The sequence below is a fragment of the Myotis yumanensis genome, unplaced genomic scaffold, assembly GCF_028538775.1.
Source record: "Myotis yumanensis isolate MYYU_CA2020_CCGP unplaced genomic scaffold, mMyoYum1.0.hap1 SCAF_3, whole genome shotgun sequence".
Taxonomy (NCBI): Eukaryota; Metazoa; Chordata; class Mammalia; order Chiroptera; family Vespertilionidae; genus Myotis; species Myotis yumanensis.
The window spans coordinates 98,900,953-98,928,925 of NW_027223754.1; the positions used below are offsets into that span (position 1 = coordinate 98,900,953).

At 39.7% G+C, this 27,973-nt stretch overlaps 1 protein-coding gene and 1 non-coding gene across 6 annotated transcripts in view; both read left to right on the plus strand.

Moving 5' to 3' along the window:
- The window catches only part of NBEA (neurobeachin), a 975,192-nt gene that overhangs the window by 282,365 nt on the left and 664,854 nt on the right, over window positions 1–27,973 (plus strand). For all 5 annotated transcript variants that reach the window (XM_070409180.1, XM_070409183.1, XM_070409179.1 and 2 more), the window contains 4 exons: window positions 1,062–1,242; window positions 8,570–8,700; window positions 12,733–12,840; window positions 26,988–27,156. In XM_070409180.1, the coding sequence (XP_070265281.1) occupies window positions 1,062–1,242; window positions 8,570–8,700; window positions 12,733–12,840; window positions 26,988–27,156 (589 nt within the window). The remainder of the gene's footprint in view (window positions 1–1,061; window positions 1,243–8,569; window positions 8,701–12,732; window positions 12,841–26,987; window positions 27,157–27,973) is intronic.
- On the plus strand, window positions 7,141–7,275 carry LOC139007846 (small nucleolar RNA SNORA16B/SNORA16A family). Its single transcript, XR_011470991.1, has one exon. It is a non-coding gene; the product is annotated as a small nucleolar RNA SNORA16B/SNORA16A family (small nucleolar RNA).

The window sequence follows — 27,973 nt, forward strand, 5'->3', positions numbered from 1 at the left end:
TTTCTGATGACATTTCCATGTTAATATGAGCAAGAATATGTTTAAGTAGAATGATAGATATAAGCAATGTCAAAATGAAACAATAAATTGGAGCATGTACCTATAATATATACTTACCTTGTAGTTTAATTTATCATTTGAAGAACCAAACTTAATCAACATGGCTAGTATGTCTATTTTCAGAAAATTTAAAGAGTAATATTTTTATTTATAAAGCATTCCTTACTTTACTCTGCTCTTTGAGACATTGAGAAAATGAGACCTAGTCAATGAGGCCTAGTCATAATGAACCAAAATGTTATGTGATAAACAATGAAAAGTAAAATAAGAAATGTTGCTATTGCTTATAAAATCCAGTTATACATCTTAAGAAACAGAATACTTTGTAACACTTCCCTTGAAAGCAGGAAGTTACACTTTATTATAGACAATATTTAGTGAAAGTGTAGTTTCTACTGATTCTTCTTATTACCAGTGTTTGTAGAAGGAGTAATGATCTTGATTATTTTTACCTTAGATTTTTACTGTATATTTGAGATACCTAGTGGTTTTACTCTGTTCTGAAATGGATAAGAAATTGTTATACATTCTAATTTGACAGTTGTCTCATTTTGATGCCAAACTAGAGTGCCATATATTTTCCCTAGTAGTCATCATACATTTACAAGAAAGGAAAAGTAACACATTTTTTTTATAAACAAGAGAGAGGAATTTAGGAAAGAAATATTTTTAAAAAGTAGTATAAATGTATGTGCTATTATTTCCAAATACCTTTGCAAAATGATCTTCAGTTTGGAATGTAGTTTTTATAAATAATGACATTTAAATCTAACATTGATTTTTAAAATAGACTTTTCCTTTATTCAAGGACAATTCATAGGTAACTAAATAAATTCAATAACCAGCTTTATGATATATCAAATTAGATTATAACTTGCAATCTATAATTTATTTTGTTTACAAAATATACTAAATATACTAAACTACTCTTCACTTGTAATATGTATGTACATGTATTATACTTCTAAATTTTAACAAGTCTTAAATCTTCTTTCTTAAAGACGGAATTGGAAAACATTGAAGTGACACAAGGCATGTCAGCTGAGACAGCAGTAACTTTCCTCAGCCGATTGATGGCTATGGTTGATGTACTTGTATTTGCCAGCTCTCTAAATTTTAGTGAAATTGAAGCTGAAAAAAACATGTCTTCTGGAGGTTTAATGCGACAATGCCTAAGGCTAGGTAAGTCTTAAGAATAAAGGCGTCCATTATATAATTACCTACAGAGTAGTTATTTGACATTCTGTGGTATATAAAGTATTGATGATACAAGTTGATGATTATGTAATGTAGAAATTATTATAATTATAGAAAATTATAATATCTTCACATTGGGAATTTATAGAATTGATCATCTTGAATGGATTATAATTTGAAATAGAATTAAATGTATTTTGCATTATTTAAAATTTAATAGGACTAACATTTTTCATTGAAGTCATTTTAATGTATATTAATTTATTCTTTTCTGGTAGACTAAAATAGAGGGTAGTTTCTCTATGATCACACACATATCAGAAAAATCAGGACATAGTTTTATACACAAAATGCTGAAGAAGAAATTGACTATGCCAGTCTCACTGTGTCTCTCAGAGTTAACTGTTAACTCTAATAAACATTACTGTACCCATGCAGTTCACCTTCTATCTTGTGTTTCAAAGAAACTAAGCACTAATATAATACATCAGCCACAATTGAAAAATAAAAAAATTAAAAAATCTATAGATATTTGGAGAATGAAAAATAAAACAAAACAGGATGCCATATGGCTACTTCCAAATATTTTTTTAAAAAGAAAGAAAAGAAAACTTAATACTGACAACTCTTAATAAATTTAGACCAGCATGAAGCAGGAACCATCCTTACCTCTCTTACCTGTCTTAAAGGGGAAATTTATTTATATTATTTAGACTTTACAAAGAACCAGAAAGCTATTATTTATATACTTGCCTTAGAGCATGAGTAAGATGTAAGAAACCAAGACATTAGATAGGGAGGAAATTCCTGATGTGTACTCTTTTTACCCATAATTTAAAAAAAAAAAAACCTTTGTAAAAAGCTACAGGTGTATAATTTCAGGGAAGAAGTTTCTGACCTAAGAAAGGCATTAGAACTGCTTTAAGAATGATATGTTAATTAACATGATTGCGATTGTCATTTCACAATGTATTTATATGTCAAGTATCATGCTATACTTGACATATTCTATATTAGAAAAGCCTAATATGCTATGTGTCCAGTTGATTAGTCAGCCATTCAACCAAAGCATAATATGCTAATGATATGCTAAGGCCGCTCAACCATTCACTATGACATGCACTGACTACCGGGGGCAGACAGTCAGCCAGTCAACAGCAGCTATGACATGCATTGACCACCAGGGGGCAGATGCTCCAACCGGTAGGTTAGTTTGCACCTGGGGTATGGCTGATTGGGACTGAGCGAGATGGGCCGGACACACTCTGGAGCCCTCCTGCAGCCCTTCCCCAGCTGGCCAACCTACCATCAGTTGGAAATCCCCCGAGGGCTCCTGGACTGAGAGAGGGCGCAGGCCGGGCTGAGGGATGCCCCCCCCCCGAAGTGCATGAATTTTGTGCACCGGGCCTCTAGTAAATACATAAAAAATTTATAAGTACATGCAAATTTACTTCTCAACTAGAGGCCTGCTGCACACATTCGTACATGGGTGGAGTCTGTCGGCCCACCCCAATGGGGGCCATTGTGCCAGGCCAGCAGGAGGGAGGAGACACGGGAGGTTGCCCGGCCCCACACTCGATGGTGGGGCGGATCAGGGGAGGGGACTGCTGGGGGAGGTTGGCCAGCCAGCCCTACCCCCAATTGGGGTGGGGGAAGGTCAGAGGCGGGGCCGGCTGGGGGGAGGTGCCACAGGTGGTTGATGTATGTCCCACCCGGTCCCCCAAGACCAGGAACTTCACAGGCACCCCCAGAGCACCAGCGTAGTGCATTCTTTCACGCACTCTCTCAGTTTCCTCTGCGAGCTTTAGGGCCGCAGGAGGTGCAGTGCTTCCTGGGGTTTGTAGTGTGCTTCCTCCATAAAAGGCCCGCCTGTAGACTGGGCTCTGGGTTTCCAAGAATTACACCTCCTGGCGTACCCCACACAAGAGCACCAGAAGTTTGCCCAGGTCAGCCTTATCCATCAATGCAGAGTGGAGGACCCAGGAAGCCAGCAGCTGCGGGAGGAGGGAATGTGCTTGCACGTGGGGCCAGCCTATCCTGTTCGTCCCAATCATTGTAAACAGGTGGAGGCAGGGTGGGGTGAGAATGGTGCACCCAAAGCCGGCCAGGGGTACAGCGCAGGAGGAGGCTTTGGTGGCTGCCGCGGCAGCGTGAGCATGCGGAGGCGGTGGCTGCGGCACGGGTGAGCAGTCAAGCAGCAGCAAGCACAGGTTAGTGAGTGGCAGCAGCGGCATGCAGAGGTCGCAGTGTGCTCCCCTCACATACCCGGGCAGCCCTCTCCGCACTCGTCTCACGGTAGTGTCAGGCAGCCTGTGGGGCTGGGCTGGAGTTGGGGTTGGGAGGCATGACTGCCCCTAGTGTGGGTTCTTGCAGGTAGTCTTTACCTCAGTTCTCTCCCTCTTTGCTGTGCGTTCCTCCCACTTCCTGGGCAGGTCTCCCTCTTGGCAACAGCATTTGTAATTTAGTGCTCTTGAAGTCTGGAGGAGCACAGCCAGGAACCGAGCCCCTACCCCCTGGGGCTCCAAGCCTCAGAGCAGCTCTTGGGCACCTTGGAACAGCATAGAAGAGGGGGCGATCAGGGGTGGGGATGACTGGGGGGAGGGGCCGCAAGAGTTTGGGGGGGCAGATTGGGCTGGTTGGCTGCTGCAGTGCACATCATAGCAACTGGTCACTCCAGTCGTTCTGGTCATTCCGCCATTCGGTCACTGGGCTTTTATATATCTACATAAAACCCTAATATGCAAATAGACGGGACTGTGGCACAACTGAAGAACCGGTTGCTATCACGTGCGCTGACCACCAGGGGGCGTGCATGGAACATGGTAGGTGACAGCAGCAGGCGGCAGAGTGCAGAACATGGCGGACATCGGCTGTAGTGGGATGGTGGAGCAGGTGAGCGGGGGTGCCAGACCAAGGCGGAGCACCTGTTGCTGTCATTGGGGGAGCCTCTGATGGTTATTGAAAATTCTTTGCTCCCACGCACCACGGTCCCACCCGGCGCTCGCACCTGCTGCCAGTGCCAGTCCCACTCACACCTGCTGCCAGCGCCTGGTGCTGGCCCCAAACGCTCAGCACCGTCAGTGGGTGCGAGTGGCAGCTGCCAGCCCCAATTGCCCCTCGGGGCTTCTCCACCTCCCCCAGATCCTGAGGGGCGATCAGGGTCAGCAGCTGCCTCTTGCACTCGCTGCCGGCACTGGTGTCACTGCTTGCACCCACTGCAGGTGCTGGCGCCAGTCCGATCACTTGGGGCCATCAGCGGGTGTGAGCAGCAGCTGCTGGTCCCAATCTCCCCTGAGGACTTCTCCACCTCCCCCTGCTCCTGAGGGGCGATTGGGGCAGCAGCCACCGCTCACACTTGCTGACAGCACTGGCCCCACTGGCACCTGCTGCTGGTGCTGGCCCCAGTAGCTCTGTGCCATCACCAGATGCGAGCGGGACCAGCGCCATCAGTGCACGGGAGCGGCGGCAGCAGGAGCGGGGCTGCCTGGCAGATGGGACAGGGGCTGTGGCAGGAGGGGTTGGGTCGGGGCATGGAGGATGGGCTGAGACCCATCCCTGTGCCCACAGCAGCTTCGCAGCCCTCAGTTCCTTTCAAGGTTCATGAATTCGTGCACTGGGCCCCAGTATAGATTATAATTGAATTAAAATAGTATGATGGAATGAAACCTACTTTTTGTTTTGTATTTTTTAAAGATGGACATGTTGAAAGGAGTCATTTCATGCCTCTTGTAATTAGAGAGGGAGAGATTGAACACACACAGAGAAATCTCTCTTAACAGTGAGAGGTGTGAGTTAATTTACTCTGGGCCATCATGGACATTGCCACTCATATTTAACAATAGCTGATAGATTGAACATTATGAGAAAGAGAAATATTTTTAAATGCCTCAGTATCTTCAAACCAGCATTTATTTGGTTATTTTGAGTTTTTATTTCTGAATATATTTCAAGGCTTAACTGCTGATTTAATTTTTATCCTAATAATTCCTAGCAGATTTATTTCCTTGAAATGTTTTATAAATGAACTAGAGGACAGGTGCACAAAAATTTGTGCACTCGGTGGGGAGGGGGGTCCCTCAGCCAGGCCTGTGCCTTCTTCCAGTCTGGGACCCCTCGGGAGGGTGGCAGAGGGCAGGCCCAATCCCCAGGTGCAGCCCCTGGTCAGGCTCAGAGCAGGGCTGATTGGGGAGTTGGGGCGCCGCCCCCTGTCATGCACAGAGCAGAGCAGATTGGGAGGTTGCGATGCCACCCCTAGTCACGCTCAGGGTAGGGCCCATTGGGGGCTGGGGCACCGCCCCCTGTCACACTCAAGGCAGGGTCGATGGGGAGGTTGTGGCGCCACACCCTGTCAATCACAGAGCAGGGCCGATCAGGGGGTTGGGGCGCTGCCCCCTGTCACTCACAGAGCAGGGCCCATCAAGGGGGTTGGGGCTCCGTACCCTGTCACACACAGAGCAGGGTCGATCAGGGGGTTGGGGAGCTCCCCCTGTCACGCACAGAGTAAGGACGATCAGGGGGTTGAGGAGCTCCCCCCTGTCACTCACAGAGTAGGGCCGATAGGGGAGTTGGGGCACCGCCTCCTGTCACACACAGAGCAGGGCAGATCAGGGGTTTGGTGCGCCGCACCCTGTCACACACAGAGCAGGGCCGATCAGGGGTTTGGGTGCCGCACCCTGTCACACACAGAGCCGCAGGGCGATCAGGGGGTTGGGGAGCTCCCCCTATCAGGCACAGAGCAGGGCTGATCAGGGGGTTGGGGCGCCTTCCCCTGTCACGAACAGAGCAGGGCAGATAGGGAGGTTGTCGCCCCGCCCCCTGTCACACACAGAGCCGCCAGGCGATCAGGGGGTTTGGGCGCTACCCCCTGTCACACTGATCCCGGTGCCGGGAGGCCTCGCGGCTCTGCTGATCCCAGTGCTGGGAGGCATATTACCCTTTTACTATATAGGATAGAGGCCTGGTGCACGGGTAGGGGCTGGCTGGTTTGCCCTGAAGGGTGTCCTGGATCAGGGTGGGGGTCCCGCTTAGGTGCCTGGCCAGCCTGGTTGAGGGGATGATGGCTGTTTGCAGCTGGTCACACCCCCTTTAGGGTGGGGGTCCCCACTGGGGTGCCTGGCCAGTCTGGGTGAGGGGCTGAGGGCTGTTTTCAAGTTGGTGGGTGACTGAAGCTCCCAAGCTGTCCTTTTTTTCTTTTTTTTTTATTCTGGGCCAGCTTTAGCTCTGAGGCTTGGCTCCAGCTCTTAGGCCTTGGCTGCTGAAAGCAGGTATCTGGTTTGTTTTGGTTCTATAATCGAAACACTGTTTCAACTCCAGCTCTGAGATCCCAGCTGGCTGAAAGCAGGTTTCTGGGGTTTTGTTTAGCTTCTATATTTGTAACAATGTTTCAAACTGCAATCTCAGAGGCCAGCAGCGGCAGGCAGGGAACGTTGGCTTCCTTCGTCACTGAAGCAAGCAAGCCTCATGTTCACTTCAAGCTGCCTGGCTGCCGGCCGCCATCTTGGCTGGCAGTTAATTTGCATATTGCCCTGATTAGCCAATGGGAAGGGTAGCAGAAGTATGGCTAATTACCATGTTTCTCTTTTATTAGATAGGATAATAATAAAGCAAACAATTATATATCTATGTCTGTTTACTGTTCTAAGCACTTTACATATATTAATTCAATTAATCCTTACAAGGATTCTCTAAAGAAGTATGTTTATACTCATTTTGCATATGAGGAAACTAAGGCACAGTTAGTTTAAACAGCTGGCCCAAGATCACATAGGTCAGAAGTGGCAGAGCCAGGATTTAAGCTCCTGTGATCTGATTCCAAAATCAGTACTGTTTATTGTTGTACTCTACTGTTTCTTAAAATAAATTAAGTAAAAAGCTTCTTCTTCTTGTGGCCCTTATTGAAGCTGCAGCTGCTTCCACGTAGCTGCTGCGGTCAAAAAGGAGCCCAGAGTGACAGTTTTCATTGACGGCCGCCATTCTGTTTGCTGTAACCGATCTGCAACATTTCAGGAAAAGACAATTCTCATCATAAAAAAATAAAAAAAAAAAAGCTTCTTATTGAATACTTATTGACAAAGGCCATAGACTTTCCTACCATGAGGAAAGATGGATGTTGAGATTTGTGATAGTCGCTAAGGTAGTCAAATTATGGGAAGATGTCTTATCCAAAAGAACTTACCAAATATGAATATTAATTTTATAAAAACATTTTAGTGATTCATAAAATTCATAATTTTGAATGATGGAGGAGACAGACAAACTATGGAAGAGTATATTGGGAACTTCAAAGGCCCTGGTAATATTCTGTTTTTTTAGCTAGTTGATAGTACATGAGTATTTTGTTTAAATTTTTAACTACACCTATGTTTCATATGTGCTTTTCATTACTATGCTATATAATAAAGAGCTAATATCTTAATTAGACCAAACAGCAGAACGACTATCCAAAAGACTTTCTGGACAACAGTCCGGAAGTCAGGGCTGTGAGGGCCGAGGCAGCTGGGGCTGTGAGGGCCAACCCCCTTTCATGAATTTCGTGCATGTGGCCTCTAGCTACTATAAATGTTAAAGATTACCTATCCTGCTCCCACCAATGTTAAAGTTGTATGTGTCTCTCTGTTTTGCTTTTTATCCAATCCTAGAGATTTCCCTGGTTTGCTTTCTTCTGTACCCTTAATCTACCACCAAAGGATTTCATGTAACCCTCCTTATGACTTTTCCTTTTATTCTAATACTATATAATATGCTAAGTGTCCGGTCATCCATTCAACCAAAGCATAATATGCTAATGATATGCTAAGGCCTATCAACCGCTTGCTATGACATGCACTGACCACCAGGGGGCAGACAGTCGGCCAGTCAACCAGTCGCTATGATGTGCACTGACCACCAGGGGGCCAGCGCTCAAAGCAGGAGCTGAGCCCTGGTGGTCAGTGCGCAGCCACAGGGGGAGCGCCACTCAGTCAGAAGCCAGGCTCACAGCTGGCGAGCGCAGCAGCGGTGGCGGGAGCTTCTCCTGCCTCTGCAGCAGCACTAAGGATGTCCATCTGGAGGAGCGGGCCTAAGCCATCAGTCGGACATCCCCTGATGGCTCCTGGACTGTGAGAGGGTGCAGACTGGGCTGAGGGTCTACAAATTTTGTGCACCGGGCCTCTAGTGTTTTATAATTATCAAAAATATTTACTGATCTAGTTGATTTAAGTATAATAATGGGTTGGAGGAAGGGGAAAGAAAGAAAAATAGAACCTAGCAATTTTTATCAACATGTCAAAGTCAACAATTTATATTAATAATAACCTTTTGGTTTTTTAAATAGTTTGTTGTGTTGCTGTGAGAAACTGTTTAGAATGTCGGCAGAGACAAAGAGACAGAGGGAACAAATCTTCCCATGGAAGCAGTAAACCTCAAGAAGCAACCCAGAGTATGACTGCCATAGCAGCTTCAAAGGTAATTCAATATTTTCTATAGTAATATAATTTACCTTAATTTTTTTTAACTTTATGAGAACAAAATTTGATGGTATTGCTTAATGAAGACAAAGGGTTTAGTGATTAGACATCACCTGGTTCCAGTGTTGGCTTCTCTCTTCATAATGTGGCACCAAGATATTTAACCACTCTGAGACTTGAATTTTTGTTTTTTACATGAAGATACTAATAATATCTATTTCATACGGCTCTTTTAAGTATTATAGCATACATAGATCTGAAAAGTTTTTAGTTATAACTATTTTTAATACATATATTTTATACAGATTTCAATATATATTGAATAATGAATGAAAAATGAATGAATAATGTATATTACATGAGTGAATAATGTTCTTTTGGTGATAGACATTCCCATAATGTTCAATAAAAATACATTGAATGTCCAGGAAATGAATGAACAGTGGAGAGTATTTTGGAACCTGCTGTTAATCATTATCCTAAATTAGCTCTCTTTATCATGTGTTTAAGTGACTCTGCAACTTTTCCCCTTACCCTTGCTTTTACCATTTTAGTCACATTATACACTTCATTCATTTCATCAGAAGAATCTTTTTATTCTTTATTTACTGACTTTTACAAGGGTTCCCTTTTCTCGAAGTTTGCATCCGTATTTTTTACCCAACTAAAATCTATTCAACTTTTGGCTATAATTAAGGGCTAGTCTGTGGAAAATGTTTTGAGATACCATCACTGCCACCCTGATCTAGGGTAGATATTTGTTTGATATTTTCATAAAATTCTGTATGTCTCATCACTCACTCCACTTGTAATTAGACGTTTGATATTGGCACATGATTTTTCCCCTCAATAAATGAAGGCATGGAACAGAAGTTTAATTCATTTAAAAAGTTCTATGGCTTCAAACTTGTGCAGTTTTTAAACAGAACAACCACATATTTAGTATATCAGTATTGCAGCATCTTTCCCTTTCACTACATTTAGAAAAACATTCGTAGAATAATTAGACTACATATTATTTTACTGCTCACAAGTCTCCACAGGACTCTCCATTGCTTAGAAAATTAAATATAAAAACATTAGCAGTAATGCCTCATGTTATTTTTGAGGGCATAGTAAAGTTTAAGTTACTTGAGAGCATTCCATATCTTGTACATCTTTGTAATTCCAGAGCTTGTATAGCACTGTGAGCACTTTATCAAAAGAGCACAAACTCTAGATCAGAGAGTTCTGAGTTTGTATCCTGGCTATACCACTTAGTGGTTTTGTGAGTCAAGACATATTCCTTAAGCTCCTGTGCCTCAATTTTCCAGTCTTTAAAATGGATCTAATCTTAACTTAAAAGGTGTTTGTGTGACTTAAATAAAAAAACAATAATGTATTAAAAAACTTAATTCCTGACATGCAGTGAACATTAATTCCCTTCCTTTTTCTAGCAGTTAACCACTCATTGTATGAACTCATGAAATGAATAAATATACTACTATTTTTTAGAGTTTTGATTTTAAAGATGTCTGTACTCAATTCAGGAGGCAAAGCGAACTTTTCAAGACAGTCAAGCCAAGTATTACTCTGATTGTAGACTATGAACAGAAAAGTCCAAAAAGAAGGAAATCTGTAGTATTTTAGTTGAGGTAGTCCATGTCTCTAGCAAGAACCTTGGCAATGAAAAATGGATAATAAGTGATCAATATAGAAATATTAGAGGAAAAGTTGACTTAGTAAGATAACACATATCTGGACAGAGAATCAATGGACCAGTTGGTGAGTGTTCCTTTTTTACTTCCTGTTATATATATATATATATATATATATATATAAAATAAATTTTTATTATTGAAAATATTACATATATCTCCTTTTTTCCCCCCATTGACCCCCTCCAGCCCTCCAGCCCTCCACCCCAGGTCTTCAGCACCCTATTGTCTGTGTCAATGGTTTATGCATATATGTGTACAAGGTCTTCGGTTGATTACCTCCCACCCATCCCCCTCCCCCGCCTTCCCTCTGAGATTCTGCACTCTGTTCCATGCTTCCATGTCTCCGGTTCCCTGCTTTTATGCATTTTTATGTGCTACTTTAATAAGGAAGCACCTTAGTTAATTTGGGTGTGGCACTAACCTGTGTGGATTTGTATGGGTCTCATTTTTTATACTTTCTAAAAAGGAGTGATGATACAACCTTTTTTTTTTCTTTATTGATTAAGGTATTACATATGCCTTTATAAGGATTAAATTACATTATGGATATAGAAACATTTTGTAAAATGGTTTATAAATTAAAATGTAATTTCTTCATTTTTGCCATAAATTATGTACTTTTCTTTTATGCTGTCAATGCATTATTTTTTTTTGTCTTGTGATAAATATTGTTACCCTGTTATTTAGATTAAATCACTGAGGTTTATAGAGGTTAAATATCTCACCTGAGGTTATATTGCTGGTAAGTTTTGGAATTGTATTGTAAACCAAATAACTATCAACCTTCAAATACTATGCTCTTTTTACTGTCCTGTGCTGCAGTGGAAATCATATTAATTTTTGGAACAAAATATCATAATTGAGGTCTATAGAGAATTAGAAAGAGGCCTATTTATTTTTAATCATAATAACAGCAAGTTATTTTATTTATAGGAATTATATTCTGTACATTACATATATTACCTAGTTTAATTCATGCAATTAAAAATTATTTACTGATTTGAGAGGGAGGGGAGAGAGGAGAGAGAGAGAGAGAGAAAGAGAGAGAGAGAGAGAGAGAGAGAGAGGAGAAAGATATCTGTTGTTCCACTCATGTATGCATTCATAGGTTGCTTCTTATATGTGCCCTGACCAGGTATTGAACCCCACAACCTTGGGGAATTGAACTCACAACCTTGCATATCAGGATGACCCTCTAATCAACTAATTCATGCAATTCTTAACATATTGTGTCCATACAATTCTTAATATGTTGTGTGTGTAAGTGAAAATGTACTAGATTGAGTTTCAGGAAACTTGACTCTGTTATTAGTTTGCTGTGACACATTACAAATAATTTGTCAATTTTTTTATCTTCATGTATAAAAAGCATTTTGATGGTAATAACCTTTAATGTCTTTCAGCTTTAATATTAAGGCTATGTTTGTATTTTTTCAGTTTACCTTTTTCTAACTTGTGTAGCTCATGAAATGGTCACACAAATAAAATCTTACATAATAATGTAACATAATAATCTATGTAAAAGGCTAAGTGACCGGCTGACCGGCTGGTAGATATGACATGCACTGACCACAAGGGGGCAACACTCAATGCAGGAGTTGCTGCTCAACAGTAACTTTGCAGAGTGCTCTCTTGCTCTCTGGGACCCCTCAGGGGATGTCAGACTGCCGGTTTTGGCCTGATCCCCCGCAGGCCAGGCTGAAGGACTCCACCTGCTGGAGGGAACCCACTCACTCCACAGACATCCTTCGAGCCCTGGCACCGCCCCAGGTGCAGCTGGCTGGGGAGGGACCAAGGGAGGTAGACTCCAGGGTGCGTCCGGCCTGTCTCACCCAGTCCTGCCCCACCGGCCACCTTCTAATTAATTTCCTTTCAATGTGCATGAATCCATGCACTGGGCCTCTAGTTTCATATAAAAAGCATGATGGTTAAATGAAACCCAGTGACTCAAAGAGATATATTAACTAGAGGTAGGGATTGAGGCTCAATAAGTTTTAGTAATAAGCCCAAGGTCACACAGCAGAGATTTAGAGCCCAGATTTTCTGAAGTCCAAAATCAGTCCTTTTTCTTCCACAATCTTACCCATTTTTCTAAGTCTATCTTGGTAGCTCTGGTAATAAAAAACAAGAATACTAGGAAAGGAAATCAACAAGATACAGGAGAACAGAAAATGAGTCTTATAATAGAGTATTGTTGTCATTAAATGTTATCCAGTGATGAGGAATTAAAGAACATGGATAATTTGATGCCTAAATTAGAGAAATTATACTACTATATAAATTTATGTATTGTGCTATTATGTTTTTACAATTGGGTATCTTTTTTTTAGAATTCATTAGAAAATGTTCCAGGTAACCTTTCTCCTATTAAGGACCCTGATAGACTTCTTCAGGATGTCGATATTAATCGCCTACGTGCCGTTGTGTTTCGGGATGTGGTAAGTTATGCCTGCTTGATGTCCCAGGGGAAAACCTTCCATTGTCATTTGTGTAAAATAATTTAAATTTTTGAAGAAATCTAGATATTAAAACTAAAGATCCCAGCCGAAACCGGTTTGGCTCAGTGGATAGAGCGTTGGCCTGCGGACTGAAAGGTCCCAGGTTCGATTCCGGTCAAGGGCATGTACCTGGGTTGTGGGCACATCCCCAGTGGGAGATGTGCAGGAGGCAGCTGATCGATGTTTCTCTCTCATCGATGTTTCTAACTCTCTATCTTTCTCCCTTCCTCTCTGTAAAAAATCAATAAAATATATTTTTAAAAAAAAACAAAAACAAAAAAAAAACTAAAGATCCCAATGTTAGGAATTGTGAGGTTTATAACATACTTCTGTTTATAAAACAGTTGAGCCTTAGCTTTCTCTGAAAGCTTGTTGATATATTTTTTAAATTATGTGAAATTTTGATATAAGTTGTATATATATTAATAAACATTGTGATTCAACTTACATTGAATTACCTACTCTCTTTTAGTATTCCCTGCTCCATGTATAGGTACTGAATAGTTTGTTATCATCAATGTTCATTGTATTATGGATAAAGGGGATTAATTCATTATGGTATTACTGGCTTTACTTTTAAAAGAAGAATCTGCATTTAAAAAATATATTTTACCTATAAGAAATTGAGTTAGAAGGGTAGTTTAGTAAACTTAAAAAAAAAGCTTAAGGAGACAGTTTCATGGAATACTTCAATTATATCACCAATTACTCAAGATAAGCAAAAATAAGATTGGCGTATTTCAGAGCAGATTCAATATGACAGTACTGCTTAATATAGTTACTGTTTACTAGCCACTTTGGATTTTAGTTTTCTTTTCTTTTAATTTTTATTAATTGTTTTTAATTGCAGTTTACAATGAATATTATTGTGTATTAATTTCAGGTATATAGCATCATTTTAATTAATGATTTATGAAACATAGAAGAAAGTTTATGTTTTAAATTTACACTTAATAAATTGGCTGGCGTACTTTAGAATGGCTGAAGTATCTGTAAGTCATATAGTATAATATTATATGGTAGTAATATACAGTAGAAAAATACTCTAATATGTATCAGTTCTTATAAATCACTGGGAAAATTATAAATATATCAACACAAAAATAGGCAATAGACATAAAATATGAGAATTAAGGTAATAAACTATGATAAAAATATTTCACTTATAATAATCACCAGTAGTCAAAGGAATGCAATTAAAAACAAAAGTGAGATATTTTTACTATTAAATAAACTAAAATGTAAAACTTTTTTAAAAAATATATTATTGATTTTTTACAGAGAGGAAGGGAGAGGGATAGAGAGTTAGAAACATCAATGAGAGAGAAACATGGATCAGCTGCCTCCTGCACACCCACTACTGGGGATGTGCCTGCAACCAAGGTACATGCCCTTGACCGGAATCAAACCCGGGACCCTTCAGTCCGCAGGCTGACACTCTATCCACTGAGCCAAACTGGTTAGGGCTAAAATGTAAAACTTTTAATACCAGCATTGCAAGGGTACATTAAAATATGCCATCACCCTATATAATAAAAAGGTAATATGCAAACTGACCCTAATGGTGGAAGGACCAGAATGACTGCTCAACCAGTCACTATGAGGTGCACTGACCACCTCTAGGTCCCTTTCCCTGGCCAGCAGGCTCCAATCGCCGGATGGCGAATGGCGAACCGGGGGTGGGTGGTGGGGTAGCAGGTGGTGCCAGGCCAAGGCCCCCCGCCCCGCCAGTCGCCCCACACACAGAAGGCCCGTGGTGGGGGTGGGGCTGGCAAGTTTGCAGGAATGACCAACCTCTCAGTCCCTTCCCCGGCCATCAGGCTCCAATCGCCGGATGGCAAACGGGGAACCGGGGTGGGTGGCGGCAGGGGGTGGGGCTGGCTGCGGGCAGCCAGGGAAGATGGCACTGATCACAAGCCAGACCTAGGGACCGTACCAGCGAATGAATTTCATGCTCCTGGCCTCTAGTGTATAGATATGTATGTGTTTATACATTCATATCTATCTCACTGGTAGGAATAGAAATTGGATAAACATTTTGAATAGCTCTTAATTAATATGTGTTAAAACTCTTATAAATATTGATGCCATATGATCCATTGGTCCTGCTCAGAAGTTATTTATTCTCATGTGCTCATCAGATATTCCTACAGGAAATTTGGCAACATTGTAAATATTTAACAATAGAGTTTCAGCCCAATAAATCATAGTATATTTATTCAAGGGGGAAACTATGCAGCCATTAAAATCATATTTTTGAGGGAAATTTAATGACATGGAAAAACACCCATGATATGTTCTAAGGGAAAGCAGCAGTAAACAAAAGCACTTATATTACATAAATATTACATTTGTATGCTGAGTATATGTGTATGTACATCTTTATTTAAAAAAAAAAAAGACTAGAAAAAATATACCAAAATACTACCAGTGCTTATCTCTAGATAGTTTTTATTTTGTGTGCTTAATCCTTTTATGTTTTTGTATATTCAAATTTTTAATGATAAACCCATATTTCTTTGTAATTAATAAATGATAAAGGGATTTTAAAAAATAGGAGATAAAACACATGATAGTATAAAAACAATGATGTGAAAATCTTATCACAATCTGATTTGTAATCTAGACTTGGAAAAACATCACTTATTAACAATTTGACCATTTAGAAATGGAAATTACTCATCTTGAGAAAAATATTTTGTGGAAAGAATGCTTTTTAAAATGAAGAATGATTAAACATAGAGCATATCTTTATCTCCAAGAGGAACAGTCAGATCTAACAAGTGTGACATTGTTTTATAATAGTTAGTAAATTCTGCATTAGGTGATTATGGTAAATTATGATAATTTTGGTTGATAATGACATATTTTTAGGAATTATAGATGTTTTATAAATATGTTGGATAACCAAGCAGTGGCACTTAGTTTTATTCCTGAAGGAAAGTAATTAAGTGTTCCTACATGTATCTTACAGGAATATAACTTGTGTTCACTGAGTTTACAGTATGTATTAGAAACTTAATATATATTATCCTAAGCTTCCACTTAATGGTTAAGAGATAGTTAAGACTCAGAAAGATTAAGATCACACAGATGTTATGAGGTAGTAGAATTAGAGTTCAAAGGTAGATCTTTCCAAACTGTTCTCTTTTTTCATCATCATATTTCACAGATTCTAAGACACTTTTTTTCTCACTTATAAATCATCTGTGAAATTTGAAAATTACAAATTTAAAATTATACATTTTAGAGGTAATAGTAGATATTATGCTAAGCATTCTACTTGACTTGAATTTTTTATGAATCCATAGTCATTTTTACTAGCCTTAGTTTCAGAAACAAATTAGATTTAAAAAAATTAAGTTTTTAAAGAAAAGTACATGTATATACATATGGGTATAGATCAGAAAACTAAGTGATAGAATATAACCTTGGGGTAGAAAACTATTTCTTTTTTTTCCATAGTCTTTGGTCTTTGTCAGCTGTTTTACTTTTTAAGTATATAATTTTCTTAGTAAGACCACCTCTCTCTCCCTCTCTCTCCCTCCCCCGCCTCCTGAAAGATTAAGGATTTTCATGTTTTTCAAGGATTTCTGAGTTTTATTGACCCTGAAAGAAAGTGAATGCTCGTGTAGTGGCAAGAAGGAACATTTGATAACATGTCAAAGAAAAAATTCCTTTCTTGCTCTCATTTGTTTTCAATGGTAAAGACATTGCTGATTTTTTTTAATTTAAAATTTTTATTATTGACACTATTGCAGATGTCCTCCATTCCCCGCCCCCCCTTTGTCCACTTCCACCCAGCTCCTGTCCCCACCCCATATCCCACTTAACCCTCCCTACACTGTTGTCTGTGTCCAGGGGCTATGCATATATGTTCTTTAGCTAATCCCTTCACCTTCCTTTACCTAGTACTCCCTACCCTACTCTCCTGTGACATTTGTAGTCTGTCCCATGTATCCATGATTCTGGTTCTATTTTGTTCATCAGTTTATTTTGTTCATTAGATTCCTCTTTTAAGTGAGATAATCTGTTATTTGTCTTTCTCTGACTCACTTATTTCCCTTATCATAATACTCTTCAGGTCCATCCATGTTGTCGCAAAGGGTAAGAGTTCCTTTCTTTTACAACCATTGTAGTAGTTCATTGTATAAATATACCACAGCTTTTTATTCACTAATCTACTGATGGGCACTTGGGCTGTTTCCAGATCTTGTAAATAATGCTACTATGAACATAGGAGTGCATTTATGCATTCTGATTGATATTTCAGGATGCTTAGGATGTATACCCATAAGAGGGATCACTGTGTCAAAAGGAAGTTACATTTTTTAATTTTTTTGAGGAACCTCTATACTGATTTCCACAGTGGCTGCTCAGTCTGCATCCCCACCAGCAGTGTACTAGGATTCCCTTTATTCTACATCCTCACCAGCACTTGTTATATGTTGATTTATTAATAGTAGCCATTCTGGCAGAGGTGAGGTAATACTTCATTGTAGTTTTAATTTGCCTCTCTCTGGTGATTAGTGACTTTGAACATTTTTTCATATGTCTCTTGCCCGTCTGTATGTCCTCTTTGGACAAGTGTCTATTCAGTTCCTTTGCCCATTTTTTGATTTTGTTAATCCTCACCCCAGGATATTCTTCCACTGATTTTTAGAGAGAGTGGAAGGGAAGGTGAGAGACACACAGAGAGAGAAACATCAATGTGAGAGTGACACATTGATTGGTTGCTTCCCGCATGCGCCGTGACCGGGGCCTGGGATGGAGCCTGCAACATAGGTACTTGCCTGAGAACTGAATTGAACCCTGGACCCTTCAGTCTGCGGGCTGTCACTATCCACTGAGGCAAACTGGCTAAAGCCCTTAGCCCATTTTTAAATTGGATTTTTGTCTTCCTGGTGTTGAGTTGTGTAAGTTATTTATATATATTGGAGATTAAACCCTAATCAGATGAATCATTGGCAAATGTGTTCTCCCATACCGTAGGTTCCCTTTTTGTTTTGTTGATGGATTTTTTTGCTGTACAGAAGCTTTATAGTTTGATGTAGTCCCATTTGTGTATTTTTCCCTGTGTTTCCCTCAGAGATATATTGGCAAAAATGTTGCTCTGAGAGATGTCTGAGAGTTTACTGCCTGTTTTCTTCTATGATTTTTATGGTTTCATGGCTCACAATTAAGTCTTTTCTTCATTTTGAGTCTAATCTTGTGTATGGTGTAAGTTGGTGGTCTAGTTGTGTGTGTTTTTTTTTTTTTTTTGCATGTACCTGTTCATTTTTTCCCAACACCATTTATTGAAGAGACTGTCTTTACTCCATTGCATGCTCTTGCTTTCTTTGTCAAATACTAATTGATCATGAAGGCATGGGTTTATTTCTGGTCTCTCTGTTCTGTTCCATTTATCCATATGCTGTTCTTATACCAGTACCAGGTTGTTTTGATTACTGTGGCTTTGTAATATAGTTTGATATCTGGTATTGTGATTCCTCCAACTTTGTTCTTCTTTCTCCAGATTACTGAGGTTATTTGGGGTATTTTTTGGTTCCATATCAATTTTTTGCAATATTTCTTCTAGATCTGTGAAATATGCCATTGGTATTTTGATAGGAATCACATTGAATCTATATATTTCTTTGGGTAGTATGGACATTTTAATGATGTTAATTGCTCCAGTCCATGAACATGGTATATGCTTCCACTAGTTTGCATCTTCCTCTCTTTCTTTCTTCAATGTCCTATAGTTTTCTGAGTACAGGTCTTTTACCTCCTTGGTTAAGTTTATTCCTAGGTACCTTATTTATTTTGTTTGTTGCAATAGTAAATATGATTGTTTTCTTAGTTTCTCTTACTGAGAGTTTATTATTGGTGTATAAAAATGCAGTCGAGTTCTGGATAGTAATTTTGATCCTGCTAATTTGTAGAATTCGCTTATTAGATCTAGTAGTTGTTTTGGTGTGTTTTTTTGTGGAATCTTTACAGTTTTCTAAGTACAATGTAATGTCATCTGTGACCAATGCCAGTTTTACTTCCTCCTTTCCAATTTGGATGCCTTTCATCCCTTCATCTTGTCTGATTGCTATGGCTAAGACTTCCATCACTATGTTGAATAAAAGTGGGGAAAGTGGATATCTCTGTCTTGTTCCTGACCTTAAGGGAAATGCTTTTAGTTTTTGTCCATTTGTATGATATTGGCTGATTATTTGTCATATATAGCCTTTATTATGTTGAGGTATGATCTCTTTATTCCCATATTGCTGAGAGTTCTATCATAAATGTTTGCTCGATTTTATTGAATGCTTTTTCTGCATCTATTGATATGATCATGTGGTTTTTATCTTCCATTTTGTTTATGTGTTGTATCACATTTATTGATTTGTGTAAATTGTACTAGCCTTGTTCCCCAGAATAAATGCCAGTTAGTCATGGTGTATGATCTTTTTAATGTATTGCTGAATCTCATTTACTAATATTTTGTTGAGGCTTTTATCATCTATGTTCATCAGGGATTTTGGCCTATAGTTATCTTTCTTTGTAATGTGTTTTTCTGGTTTTGAAATTAGCGTAATGCTGGCCTCATAAAAAGAATTTGGAAGTCTTCCCTTCTCAAGAATATTTTACAATAGTTTGGGAAGGATTGCTGTTTATTCTTCTTAATGTTTGGTAAAATTCTCCTATGAAACCATCTGGTATGGAACTTTTGTTTATGAGTTTTTGATACTTGTTTCAATTTCATTAGTTGTTATTTGTCTATTCGGGTTTCCTAATTCATCCTGATTGAGTTTTAGAAGAGTGTATGTTTCTAGGAATTTGGCCATTTCACCCAGGTTGTCCAATTTGCTGGCATATAGTTATTCATATTATTTTCTTACAGTCCTTTGTATTTCTGTGAGGTCAGTTGTTACTTTGCCTTTTTCATTTCTGATTTTATTTATTTGGGTCCTTTCTCTTTGTTTCTTGGTGAGTCTTGGTAACAGTTTATCAATCTTGTTTATTTTCTCAAAGAACCCACTCTTGGTTTTCTTGATTTTTTTGTATTTTTTTTTTTTTAAACTCTATGTCAGGGGTGGGCAAACTTTTTGACTCGAGGGCCACAATAAGTTCTTAAACTGGACCGGAGGGCCGGAACAAAAGCATGGATGGAGTGTTTGTGTGAACTAATATAAATTCAAAGTAAACATCATTACATAAAAGGGTACGGTCTTTTTTTTTTTTTTTTTTTTTTAGTTTTATTCATTTCAAACGGGCGAATCCGGCCTGCGGGCCGTAGTTTGCCCACGGCTGCTCTATGTCATTAATTTCTGTTCTGGTCGTTATTACTTTCTTCCTCTTCTTTTCTTGTGTGTGAGTGTGTGTGTGTGTGTGTGTGGTTTTTTTCTAGTTCTTTTAGATTATTTATTTGAAGTTTTTCTTGCTTCTTGATATAGGCTTGTAATTCTATGAACTTCCCTCTCAGAATTCTTTCGCTGTATCCCATAGATTTGGGTTATTGTGTGTTCATTTTCATTTGTTTCCACAATTGTTATCTATATATTCTTTGATTTCTTTGGTAATTCATCCCTTATTCAATAATATGCTATTTAGCCTCATGTGTTTTAGTGTTTTTGAGTATTTTGTTGTAGTTTATTTCTTGTTTCATGCCATTGTGGTTCGAGAAAGATGCTTGGTATGAAACAATCATCTTGAATTTGTTAAGACCTATTTTTTGTTCTAACATGCATTCTATCTTTGAGAATGCTCCATGTGCACTTAAGAAGAATATAGATTCTGCTCCTTTGGGATTAAATGCTCTGTAAACATCAACTAAATCCATCTGATCAACTTTGTCATTTAAGGTCACTGTTTCCTTGTTGATTGAAGATCTATCCAGTGATGACAGTGGGATGTTATAGTTCCCTACTATGACTGTGTTGCTGCCAATCTCTCCCTTAAAGTCCACCAAGAGGTTTTTGTTCTTTTTGTTTGTTGGTTTTTTGTTTTAATATTTAGGTGCTCCTATATTGGTTGCATATATGTTTGCTGGGGTCATGTCCTCTTGCTGTATAAATCCCTTTAGTATTATGTAGTGACCTTCATTGTCTCTTGTTATGGCCTATGTTTTGAGGTCTATGTTGCCAGATATTAGTATTGCTATCTCAGCTTATTTTTTGTTTCCATGTGCATGGAATATTGCTCTCCATTCTTTCACTTTCAGTCTGTGTGAATCTTTTGTTCTGAGGTGGGTTTCTTGAAGGTAGCATATGTATGGGTCATGTTTTCTTAGACATTCAGTCACATTATATCTTTTAACTAGAGCCCCGATGCACAGAATTCATGCAAGAGTAGGCCTTCCATCCCTGGGCTGCCAACACCAGCTTCCCTCTGGCACCTGGGACCTGGGCTTCCCTCCAGCACCCAGAACCCGGGCTTCCCTCTGGCTGTCCACAGGCACCCAGGACCCGGGCTTCCCTCGAAGCCCCGGCTTCGTCCGAAGGTAGTCCAGAAGAACGTCCAGTCTAATTAGCATATTACGCTTTTATTATTATAGATTGGAGTATTTACACTATTTACTTTATTATTAGGTACTTATTTATTACCATTTTTAGTCTTTATGCTTGTGTTTCTCTCTGTTTTTATTTCTTCTTTTTTTTTTTTAAGCTGGACCTTTACCATTTCTTGCAATGCTGGTTTGGAGATAATCAACTCCTTTAGCCTTTTTTTTGCCCAGGAATCTTTTTTGCCTTCACTTTTAAATGATAGCCTTGCTGGATAGAGTAGTCTTGGTTTCAAGTCCTTGCTTTTCATTACTTTGAATACTTCAAGTAATTCCTTTCTGGCCTGAAGTGTTTCTGTTGAAAAATCTGCTGACAGCCTTATGGAAACCCTCTTGTAGTTAACTAACTTTTTCTTTCTTTCTACCTTTAAAATTCTCTTTGTCTTTAACCTTTGCCATTTTAACACTTGGAGTGGGGGAAACGAGTTAAGTCGGCTCGCGTGAATTGCGCGTACTCCGCGGGAGCCGTCTTAACTCGGTTCATATAGATTTGCGGTGGAGTGCGGGAAACGTGTAAACTCGGGCCGATTGTAACTGCGTATTACCAAATATTTGTTTGTTTGCCGTTCACAAAGATACCTACCTGCGTATGCGAACCGTTTCATACCCATTGGGGTAATAGGTATCATAAAAATCCCTGATTTTGCGCGGGAAACCTAAATAATTGCCCGCGCCATCTTATATTTTGGCGGGAAATTCACCCCACACCGGAGTGTTAATTATGATGTGTCTTACTGTGGGTCTATTTGGGTTCATGTTGATTGGGACTCTCTGAGCTTCCTGAACTTGTGTGAGTTTTTCCTTAACCGGGTTAGGAAAGTTTTCTGTCATTATTTCTTCAAACAGGTTTTTTATCCCTTGCCAACTTCTCCTTCTGCTACACCTTTTTTTAAAAAAATAAATAAATAAAAATCTTATTTCTTTTGTTGCTCTGATTGAATGTGTATTTTCTACCTTGTCTCCAAATGGTTGATTCAATCCACTGCTTCATCCAGCCTCCTACCAGTGTATTCTTAATCTCAGATATTGTATTTTTCATTTTCAACTGGTTTGTGTTCATGGTTTCTATGTACTTTTTCATGCTTATATAGTTTCCACTAAGTTCTGTGTAGTTCCCATTGAACTCTGTCTGATAAATTCCTTGCCTTCATTTCATTTAGCTCTACCTATGGAGATTCCTCATTTGGGGGTAATTTCTTTGTCTCCCCGTTTTAGGTGTTTCTTTGTTATTGTTTCTATGTATTAGAATTGCTATTACTCCCAGTCGTAATGCAGTGGCTTTATGTAGTAGGTATCCTGTGGGACCTAGTGGAGCAGTCTGCTTGATCTCCTGAACTGAATGTTCTAAGGGTATTGGGTATTTGAGCTCTCCTGTTTTAATTGGGTCTTGACTGTTTTGGTCTCAAAGACATTGCTAATATAAACTCACATGAACTGTTTAAGATTTGTGTGGCAAAATTGAATATATGGTAAAAAAGAAAGAAGTGGCTTTAAAAAAACAACAACTTCATTTTCAGTGTTCTCTAGTATGCAAAATTGAAAGGAAATTTGTCCTAGGTCACCAGTGTCCAAAATTATATAAACTGAAACTAATTTTAATCCTTAGGAATTAAATTTAAAGTTTTCCAGCATCCTGGTTGAAGCATTACAGTTTTTAAAGGATTTCAGTTATTTAATTATATTACTAATTCAAGATTGCATAGTGGAGAACCCCATTTCTTAAGCTGATGGGAGAAACATAATAAAGTTCATGTTTTCATAACAATAAAATACATAAGAAAGTCAATTAACCTGTATAAACTTTAGTTGTTCTCCAGATGTTTAGCCTCTATGTATATTGTTATTCTTTTTCAAAGATAGAATAGGGAATAAGCAGCACAATTACTTTGAAGATCTGAGTTTGAAAAGAAATGGCAACTATTTACATACCATATTTGAAGGAGATTTTAGCTTGGCTAGGACAACAGTATATATTATTTGCAGCTCCACAACTTGGTGGTTGACATCAATTCATTTCACACATATTTGTTAAATGCCTGTTAATTGCCTGGAACTGAGTTTCCAATGGTGGAAATAAAAAGTGACATGGGCTTTTATGGTGTATCACAGCTTGAGCTGCATTCGCATTTATTCTTGGTCAGTGTTGTTTGTTTGTTTGATTGTACTCACGTCCTTTATAATAACCATTTAAGCTTTTGTATTTTTATCTTTTTCTGTATATCTATTCCATTAGCATTGTAATGCAAGTAGTATGCATTTTAAACACATCATAAGAAAGCTCTCAACCACTGAATATGAAATACTAAATTCAAATGCCAGAACAAGTTTAATCTGTTTTGGTCATTTTCACCATTAGCTATACTAATTTTGTTTCATAGTATTAAATCATCATTTCTTGTTTACTTTCTTTTCTGACAAATGCACATAAATTTTGATTTTTGTTTATATTGTACTTAAATGTAATAATACAACGAACCCATTAATAGAGTTACTAGACTTTAATGCATGTTTGTTTTCCTTATTTTTATGATACTAATTTTTACCAGTTATCTATGGGGCACAGTAAATGCAGTTTTGGTTTGAAGTATCACTTTTATTAGCTTAGAAAAAGGCTAACCATTTACATTTGCTTATTTAAATATGGTCTAATTTGGTAGTGGTCTTACAGGTAATATAAATTTGCCTTCTTCTCCTTCTCCTTTTTCTTCCTCTCCTCCTCCTCCTCCTTCTTCCTCTCCTCCTCCTCCTCCTCCTCCTTCTTTTCCTCCTCCTCCTTCTTCCTCTCCTCCTTCTCCTTCTTCTTCCTCTCCTCCTCCTCCTCTTCCTCCTCCTCCTCCTCCTCCTCCTCCTCCTCCTCCTCCTCCTCCTCCTCCTCCTCCTCCTCCTCCTTCTTCTTCTTCTTCTTCTTCTTCTTCTTCTTCTTCTTCTTCATCTTTTCCTTCTTCTTCTTCTCCCTCTTCCTTCTTCTTCCTCCTTTGTCCTCCTTTCTTCCTCTTTCTCCCTCCTTCTTCCTTCTTCCTCCTTCCTTTTTCCTCATTCTTCCTCTCCTCCTCCTCTTTCTCTTCCTCCTCCTCCTTCATTTTCCTTCTTAGCAGTTTTTCCCTAGAAGATGATTATCTAAGCTTTTTGGCTAGAGCTTTCAAGGTAATATGGAGCTCTTACATTTTTGCAAAGCATGCTTATTATAAAATTACCTTCTCTGCTGGACTGCAAGCTGCTTTTTATAAAACTACTAGAAGCCCAGTGCACAAAAATTTGTGCACTGGCGGGGGGCAGGGGTATCCCTCAGCCGCACTTGTGCCCTCTCACGGTCTGGGACCCCTCGGGAGATAATGAACTGCTGGCTTAGGCCTGCTCCCGGGTGGCAGAGGGCACGCCCAATCCCTAGGTGCCTGCCCCGCAGCCCCTGGTCAGGCTCAGAGCAGGGCTGATTGGGGAGTTGGGGCACCGCCCCCTGTCATGCACAGAGCAGGGCGGATCAGGGAGTTCTGGCGCCATCCCTGTCACATACAGAGCCGGCTGATCAGGGGGTTGGGACGCTGCCCCCTGTCACGCACAGAGCAGGGCCCATCAGGGGGGTTGGGGCTCCGTACCCTGTCACATTCAGAGCAGGGCCGATCAGGAGGTTGCGATGCCACCCTCAGTCATGCTCAGGGTAGAGCCGATTAGGGGGTTGGGGCGCTGCCCCCTGTCACACTCAAGGCAGGGTCGATGGGAAGGTTGCGGCGCCACCGCCTGTCACGCACAGAGCAGGGCGGATCAGGGGGTTGGGGCGCTGCACCCTGTCACACACAGAGCAGGGCCGATCAGGGGGTTGGGGAGCTACTCCCTATCAGGCACAGAGCAGGGCCGATAAGGGGGTTGGGGCGCCGCCCCCTGTCACGAACAGAGCAGGGCGGATAGGGAGGTGTGGCCTCCCCCCTGTCACACACAGAGCCGCAGGGTGATCAGGGGATTTGGGCGCTGCCCCCTGTCACGCTGCTCCAGGGGCCAGGAGGCCTCACTGCTCCGCTGATCCCGGTGCTGGGAGGCTCGCGGCTCCACTTGACACCAGGGCAGTGAGGCCTCGCTGCTCTGCTGATCCCGGTGCTGGGAGGCATATTACCCTTTTACTATATAAGATAGAGGCCTGGTGCATGGGTAGGGGCCGGCTGGTTTGCCCTGAAGGGTGTCCTGGATCAGGGTGGGGGTCCCGCTTAGGTGCTTGGCCAGCCTGGATGAGGGGATGATGGCTGTTTGCAGCTGGTCACACCCCCTTCAGGGTGGGGGTCCCCACTGGGGTGCCTGGCCAGACTAGGTGAGGGGCTGAGGGCCGTTTTCAGGCTAGCGGGTGACTGAAGCTCCCAACCTCTCCTTTTTTTCTTTTTTTTTTTATTCTGGGATTTATTTACCTTCTATGGCTGTCACTGGAGTTGAGAGCCGGCTTTAGCTCTGAGGCTCAGCTCCAGCTCTGAGACCTCTGAGGTTTCTGGGCTTTGTTTACCTTCTGTATTTGAAACTTTGTTGCGACTCCAGCTCTGAGATCCCGGCTGACTGAAAGCAGGTTTCTGGGGATTGTTTAGCTTCTATATTTGCAACAATGTTTCTTAGAGAGTAGCTCAGAGCCCAGCAGCGGCAGGCGGGGAACCTTGGCTTCCTCCGTCACTGGAGCAAGCAAGCCTCCTGTTCGCTTCAGCTGTCTGGTAGCTGGCCGCCATCTTGGCTGGCAGTTAATTTGCATATCTCGCTGATTAGCCAATGGGAAAGGTAGCGAAGTTACGGTTAATTACCATGTTTCTCTTTTATTAGATTGGATTACCTCTTTATCCTAACTAGGCTGATCTTTATCAGACCTTCTATTGTTTGGCTCTTTTCCTCTGGAAGAACTCCTTTTTGTTATTGAACTTTTGAAATTAGGAGCCTCAATCCTGGCAGTGTTTTAGTGGTTATTTTTCCAGTGCAGGATGGTGAGATTTTTACTTCTTTTAAATCTGTTTATGCAGGTAAAGATTGCAATCGCTTTCTCTTAAGCTACCATGTCACCCTTTTAGTTCATATTGAGATTGTATAGAATTTGTTTTATGCTCCCCTATTTGTATTAATAGTCTCTTGCTCAAATAGTAACATGTCAGAAATGTTTATGTATTTCAATTGTAATTATAGTCTATTAATTTTTAGTTATAACATTTGAAACTCTTTATCATTGAGGTGTATAATTATTCTTTTCATCCTTGTGCATATTTTAAATATACATACTGCATATTTTAATATACATGCTGCATATAGCTGCATTTTTAATATACATACTCTATCATGGAAGAAATAAATAATAATGGTGAAAAGCACAAAGAATAAAGTTTTGTGGCATATTCATCAAAATTTTAACATTCGTGGGGTTTTTTAAAATATATTTTTATTGATTTCAGAGAGGAAGGGAGAGGGAGAGAGAGATAAATAAAAGTTAAATGTCATATTTTGTTCCATGACGACAATGAGATAGGAATAATTTCTTGTATTCTAAGAACTTTCACTTTAAAAATTTTGAATATCAAAACTGCCTTTTTATTTTACACAGGATGATAGCAAGCAGGCACAGTTCTTAGCTTTAGCTGTCGTTTACTTCATTTCGGTTCTGATGGTTTCCAAGTACCGTGACATATTAGAACCGCAGCGAGAGACTGCAAGAATTGGAAGTCAACCAGGTAGAAACATCAGACAGGAAATAAATTCACCAACAAGTACAGGTACTTAATATTTTTATATTATTTAAATTTCATTATAATTTTCCTGCTTTTAATTTCATTTTTACATTCAGACTTAAACTGATTCTATTCATAATCATCTCATACATTTACAAGTTAGTGGTATATAAAGACCAATATAATATTCTTCTAATTCCTAAAAAATGTATGAATGGTATTTCTATGATATTTGCTATATTCTTATTTGCCAGTGCAGTTTTGGTTTTAATGTTTTATATGTATTAATACCAATCATTTATACTACTATTTTATTTGCAAGTAACTCATATTTTAAATTTTTAACTCATATTTTAACTTTTATAAACATGAAATTAGGAGGTTCTTATAGAGTAGTACAAGACCAAGACTAAGCCAAAATATAAATCTTTATAGCCAAGTTCAAAGATAGTCTTCCTTCTTTCCTTCCTTCCCTTCCTTCCTTCCTTCCTTCCTTCCTTCCATCCTTTTTCTTTTGCTGTATAATTATTTTGGTTTCTAAATAGAAATACTCTATATTCTATATCATCTATATTCAAAATATTCTGTACTTAATATCAGTATTCTATCAGAGATCATAATAGGAAAACTTACATTCTAAACTTTATACCAAAGTACCTTCAATTAAAATCAACCATCTTGGCTCATATCTTTCTTACCTACCGATTATACTCATGTTGTAGGAGTTCTTGCATTATCAACTTTGTCTATTCTGCTTGAAAATGATAAATATTTCCTATTTTTTAATATCATGGGGTTTCTTCTATCAATTGCATTACAGGCCATGTTTATATCAAGGTTATTTCTCTGTGGTTTTTTTGCA